This window comes from Musca vetustissima, unplaced genomic scaffold (assembly GCF_032173495.1).
Source record: "Musca vetustissima isolate MV318-11 ecotype Yass unplaced genomic scaffold, APGP_CSIRO_Mvet_v1 utg196647, whole genome shotgun sequence".
Taxonomy (NCBI): Eukaryota; Metazoa; Arthropoda; class Insecta; order Diptera; family Muscidae; genus Musca; species Musca vetustissima.
The window spans coordinates 1949-9006 of NW_026883685.1; the positions used below are offsets into that span (position 1 = coordinate 1949).

At 36.2% G+C, this 7058-nt stretch overlaps 1 protein-coding gene across 1 annotated transcript; it reads right to left on the reverse strand.

Moving 5' to 3' along the window:
• Window positions 1-4260: 4260 nt before the first annotated feature.
• LOC133330671 (fork head domain-containing protein crocodile-like) lies at window positions 4261-5931 on the reverse strand. The gene has a single exon (XM_061539082.1). It carries the CDS (start codon window positions 5929-5931, stop codon window positions 4261-4263), a length of 1671 nt encoding a protein of 556 aa, XP_061395066.1.
• Window positions 5932-7058: the final 1127 nt, after the last annotated feature.

Consider the following 7058-nt stretch of genomic DNA (forward strand, 5'->3'; position numbering starts at 1 on the left):
AGGTTGTGCAAAGTTTGGTTCAAATTGGAAATTCCATTCGCCTGATATAGGATTAATAAATATTGAACATTTTCACCATTCGTGGGGTAGGTACCAGAAGAAGTGGACCAATGGGTCCCATTTTCGGATTTTTATCTAGGCTTGGTAAAGATATTAGGTTGTACACAGTTTCTTTAAAATCCGATACTGTTCGCATGCTATTATAAATAAAAAATATAATATATAATATAAAGTTTGGATTGAATGGGTAGCTCCGTTCGAGAGTTATCGTGCGCAACAGCCAGGAAAACACGCATACGGACATCTGTAAATTTGTAAATAATTAAATATTAGGACCTCCAACATGAGGTGTACATTAAAAATACCTAAAATCGACCAGGTTATGACATGGAAATTACCTGCCAGGAGAAAAAAAAATCCAAACAACAGACACTTAAGTTAGGAAATTGGGCTAGGACCTTGAACATGACGCTTGAAAATGACGCTGGATCTCTGTATGGAAAATGTTCGGCGAAGAAATTGTTTAGGCACTAAAGTACCGGAATGGCAAATAACAGTCACTTCGTAATATCTAAATATAGTCACTTCGCTTAAAAATGTCCATAGAGCCATAATAATAATAATGAAGGAAGGCTATACCCAATGATCGGTTATATACCCAATGATCGAGCGAATTTATTTTTGGTAGAAAGAACTCAAAATATCGAATTAAACCCAACACTATTGAAAAACATCGATTTTGGTAATTTTTAGTATGAACGATTTGCCGTTTTGTTTTTAAATCATTTTTTTTTTCTTTTCAGTTGAAAGTTTGACATTGACTAAAATGGACCCCTTAACAATCCCACGTCCTACTACGCAAGCAATTGTCAAAATTATGAAGAATTTTGAAGAGACCGGAGCGGGCGGTTACTAATATTGTATAGCCTGTGAATCGTTGTTTCCTCCGTTCTGCCTAAGGAATTGACACATTTATTCCTATTTATTCTCAGGAATGTGGAATGTCTTAAGGCAGATGATAACCTTTTTGCATTTATATATACGCCTACGGAAACCATCAGACCCTTCACAACGTCGCAGATACATGAAATGGGTGCTTGGACAACAGGCGGTATGTATTTGGAATTCGTAGTATCCTCAATTAATTGAAGAGAGGCCATTACATCCTGAATAATCCACTATTTGGTGCGGTCCAAAGGTGTGATTGGACCTTACTTCTTTGAAAACGACGATTGAACGAATCTCATCAAATAATAATGACAATAATTTTGGCAATTAAGAAAAACGTACTCGCTCTATAGCACTGTTGAAAAATATTATTTTTTATAGATTCGCGTCTATACCTCTGCTGAAAACTTGTTTTTTTTTTTTTTCTTTTTTAAATATAAGTTTTAGGTCTGTTGAAAAGATAGGTTATAGCTTAGATGTTTCTGTAGAAATATTCTTTAAAAATCAACGACTATAACACAGACTATTCTTCAATATTAAATTATAAAATATTGAGATTTCTTTAAAAAAATCATGGCAAAAGTATTTCAAAAATTATATTTCCATGATTTTTACACAAATTTCTGTTGTATCCATATATTAGAAAAAACAATTCAAATTCCTTATATTTATTTAGCCATGGCCCAAATATCAGGTCATCTACAAGGCGAATTCCTACAAAAAGTACAACTACATGTATTGTGAAAGGGTTTTTGTTTGTAGATAACAGCTGGCCCTACATGACGGCCTAATAAATAACCCTTGATTTCCATTTTTCACCCAAAGCCATTTTATTAGAAATAAATATTGAAATTTAAAAGACGGGAATTTTTTTTTTGTTTAACATACACAGAGTGTTTTTGCTAATATCGTATATTTTTCTGTTTTTTTTAATAATTTCAAAAAAAATCGTTTTTTTTTTTTTTGTTTTTTGTAATAACATTATTTTGTTTATGATTATGCTATAATTATTGTTATTATTAAAATTACATCTTAAAAATACTATTTAAAAAAATGATAACTACATTAAATTATGTTTTTAATTTGTGTTGTTACTTATTTATGTAATTATAATTAATATTTATACAATGAGTTGTTTTTTTTTTGTACAGTTAGCAATCATTTGAAGGAAATTCGAGGAAATGCGATACAATTGTTACTTTTTTTGTACATTATAATTAAATAGATATTTTAGAACAAATAATAAAAAAAATTAAATTGGTTTTCTATTTTTATACCCTTCACCACACTGTGGTACAGGGTATTATGTCTTTGTGCATATGTTTGTAACAGGCAAAAATAATCGAGATAGACCCATGGTTCCTTTTGAGAATATGCATAGAATCACTTTCTGAGTCGATTTATGCATGTCCGTCTGTCCGTCTGTCCGTCCGTCCGTCCGTCCGTCCGTCCATGTATTTTTGTTAACAAAGTACAGGTCGCATTTATGATCCGATCTGGATGAAATTTGGCACAGGTCACTTAATTGGCCCAAGGACGAACCCTATTGAAATTGGAGAAAATCGGTCCACGTTTAGGCATAGCTCCCATATAAGGGTACCCCCCAATTTTCGGTATTTTGGGGTTCTTGAGCGCGATTTTCAACCGAATACGCTGAAATTTGGTACACTGGGTTCTTATTGGGTACTAAATGTCCCCACAAAAAATTATAAATATAGGTCCATTTTTTCGGGTAGCCCTTATATAAAGGTACCCCCAGTTTTCGGTATTTTGGGGTTCTTTGGCTCATTTTATAACTGAATTCTCTGAAATTTTGTACATTCGGTTCTTATTGTGTACCAAATTATTCCACTAAAAATTATAAATATAGTTCCAGTTTTTCTGGTAGTCCCCATATAACGGTACTCCCAAATTTTTGGTATTTTGGGGGTTCTGATCGTATTTTTCGACCGAATTGACTTTAATTTAGTACATCGAGTTCTTATTAGGTAGCAAATATCTCCACTAAAAATAATAAATATAGGTCCACTTTTTCGGGTAGCCCCCATATAAGGGTACCCCCCAATTTTCGGTGTTTTGGGGTTCTTGAACGCGTTTTTCAACCAAATTCTTTGTAATTTGGTTTTTTGTAGTCGTATATGGTAACAAACCTCCCTCCTAAAAATTACTAATATTCGCCTCCTTTTAGATGATGATGTATGAGTAATTTTGTTGGAATCGGTTCAGATTTATATCTAAATATGCTATATATAGTTTCGTCCGATTTTATGTAAATGGAGCAACATACTGCCAATATTTATCCGATTGAGACAAAATTTTGCACCGCGTACTAAATTAGGTCATTGATGAATGCGAAGTTTTGTTGAAATCGGTTCAGATTTAGATATAGCTCCCATATATAGTTTCGTCCGATTTAAGGTAAATTGTGCACCAAACTCCCAATGTTGGTCCGATTGAAGCAAAATTTTGCACAGAGTACTGAATTAGGTCCCGACTGATGTATGCGAAATGTTTATATCTACAGGATATTGTAGATATTAACATGTCTTGCATGTACCCATAGTGGTGAAGGGTATCATATAGTCGGCCCCGTCCGACTTTTGAACTTTCCTTACTGGTTTTTTTTTTTTGTGTAATAATAATAATGTTTTTTTTTTGTGTAATAATAATGTTTTATTTTTATTTTCAAATGTAGTCGTCAGTTTTTTAAATAAACAAAAATTAGAACCGTGGCATATGCACAAAAATGGTATAAAGAAAATACTTTTATTACTAAAGACTAGCTTCATTTTTAACAATTAACTCAACATTTGTTATGGAATTAAAAAATTGACTTCTAATGAGATTTAAAAATTCAAATTAAATTCTTAATAAAATGTTGCTAGTAAAAAAAAGTTGAGTACAGCGTCGGTAAAAAATGTAAATTTATGATTTATGCATATTGTTTTATATATCTTTACAGTTTTTAAAATATTTTTCTCTTGTCTAATTCAATTATTCCTTCTTTACATCCCTCTACTCGAACTCAAATGACTGCTTTTCAAAGAAAAGAAGAAAATATTTAACTGATGTTTAGCTTGTCTTAAATTTAGACTCCTATTGCAAATATTTACAAAATTTTTGTTTTCGATTTTTTTTACAACAAAAATATACAAAATATAAATGCTTTGGATTTCCTAAGCATCCATCGTCTGAGTAAGCATAAACACACACACACGCAAGCTTAAAAACAATCTCCTTAAACTTGCTTATGGTTTCTGTTCACTTCAAGATTTCCCGGCTTCCACGAAGGAAGTTTTAGCCGCTGGCATCTTAAACTCCATATTTAATACCGTAATCCTGATAATGACCCACATGTGACCTATAGTGCGAGAGATTACTTAGATTACCGAGATTTCCCAAATTCCCGCTTAGAGCGTGATGATGGTGGTGATGATGATGCGAACTGATTAAGGCAGCAGCGGCAACATTCGATGAGGCAACAGCTGAACTTGATACGGCAGGAGCTGGTGGACTGGCCGATTGGATGCTACCCGCCGGACTGCCGGTGTCCATGTGACAAACTTGATTCTGTTCGAAGATCATATCACGAAAACCCAAGGAAGTGTGACCGGCCGCTGACAGGGAATTGGGGCTACCGGTTACCGTCGAATGGTGATGATGATGCTGCTGATTGTTGTTATTATTTGAATTGTGGCCTCCATTGTTGTTGCTACCCAAACTGGTGTTATTGCCATTTGTCTGTTGGGTAGGTGTACCATTGACCGATGAGGAATTATTCAAGGGTTCTGAGGGTGGTGTCTCGGGGGTATACCAACCGCCATGAGCCGGACCATGAGGTGTAGAAATGGTTGTGGGCGAGTTACCCGATGAGGTGGTTGTGGTTGTACCCGAACTTATGCCACCCAATTGTACACCATTGTGACTAGCACCGCCGGGTGTTAGCGGATGGCCATGCGGAACATGATGATGATGGCGCAATTGTTGGGCATGATGGGCAGCGGCAGCATGGTGAGCGGCATGCATTTGATTGGAGGCAGCCACACTAAGATTCTCATCATTCAATGGATGATGGGCATAGGAATAGGCGCTGTGATGTAGCCGAGGATTGTAGACATTCATCAGGGAATCGACAGTAAAACCGGGGTGATCCACAGCCCCAGCGGCAGTTAAGTGATTCATTTGTGCCAGACTGTCATGACAGGAATTGAGAACACTCAAGCCGGCAGCCATGCTATCCTTGCCCGTCAGGCAACCCAAATCCATGCTCAAAGGTTCCTTTTTGAAGTGATGACCAACGGCGGCATGATGGGCAGCAGCAGCATGATGGGCGGCATGGGCATGAGCCATGTGCTTGGCATCAATCAAACCATTGGCAGTCATGATTTTCAGAGGCTTGATTTCCGCTAGTTTTTCATTCATCATAGCCTGGCGTTTCATGGCCTCCTCCTTTTCGCGTAAGACATCCTTCTTCTTGAAACGGCGACGTCTACGCAAGAAGGAGCCGTTATCGAACATGTTATAGGAATCGGGGTCCAAAGTCCAATAGGAACCCTTGCCCGGCTTCTTATCGTCACGGGCCACCTTAACGAAGCATTCGTTGAGGCTGAGATTGTGGCGTATCGAGTTTTGCCATCCCTGTTTGTTGTCACGATAATAGGGGAATCTTTCCATGATGTATTGGTAGATGCCGTTTAGAGTAACCTTTTTGTCGGCGGAATTTTGTATGGCCATGGCAATTAGAGCGATGTAGGAATAGGGAGGTTTGACAATTTCCTTGTTTTGATGAGGAGCTCCTAGGCCATAGGCTGTGGCAGGATATGAATAACGGGAATATTGATCATAGGCATAATGGGCAGCAGCGGCAGCCGATGCCGTGGTCATGGCTCCAGCTGTGGCAGCAGCAGCTGCGGTTGAAGGATAACCGGCGGTTTGGGCGTAATGACGGGAAAATGAATTTTGATCGGTAAATAGGGTATGCATGATGATAGTTTTTGTTGTTGATGTTGTGTTTTTTTTCAAGTTGGAAATGTTGTTAGATTTCACAGATTTTAATTTGTTTCCTCAATGGTTTTAATTAAATTTTTTTCAGCATTATCTTATGTATTGTTTCTTTGAGAAAATTCAGATATTTTTTTATTTTCAGTATTTCCAATAAACGTTAGATATTGAAATTATCGGTATGTTTCTATATTTTTTGTAAAATGTTTTTTTTTTCGCACTTCTCACTTTTTATAAAAATTTACATTCGTTATTTTTTTCACAGTTTTTTTTAATTGTATTCAATATTTTATATAATTTTTTTTAAATTTATTTATTTTTTTTTTTTTTTTTTTGCAAATAAAATTATTATTTTTATTTCTAATTATTCGCATAAATATTTATTTTGTCTTTATTATTTTTAAAAACACGCTATGTATTTTCTTTGCGTTATGCCGTAGGTAAAACACAAGGTTTTTTCTTTTTAATTGTAATGAAACTAGTCTTGTGATTTTTTTTATTATTATTTCTTTGGCCACTGACTGATTTGTTGCGTTACAACTCCTTGCGTTGCGTTCACGTTAGTAACACGTCAGACACTGAATCTGTGACTGAAACAACATTTGCCATGAGTCAGTACGGATACATGAAAATCTCTACACACCGTACCCAAAGACATCAATGGCAACAAAAACACACATACACACACGAGGAAAAGCACCCGCACAATTCAATCCCATTGTGATCATGTTTGGTGATATGTGTGTGTGTCCGTTTGTGCATGACTGGCTGCTTAGAGGGTGCTCACAGGCAGGCAGGCAGGCAGTCAGCTAGCTTAGCCATTCACAGGCTCTTGTCAATGATTGGGAGAAATGAAAATGATGATGGGTGTTGTTTTTATAACGTTGTTGTTGTTGTTTTTGCTTTGTGTGGCACAATTTCACCACTGTGTGGCTGGGAACATGCACCACGAACACACACACTTGCCTGTACTCCCATTCATACTCTCAAGCAACGGTAAAACAACAACAACAAGGCCACAACAACTCTTTGGGATTAGTTAACTAAGTGTACATGTGTGTGTGTGTTTGTCCATGGAAAAATATTTTCTCTAACGCACAAAATATACA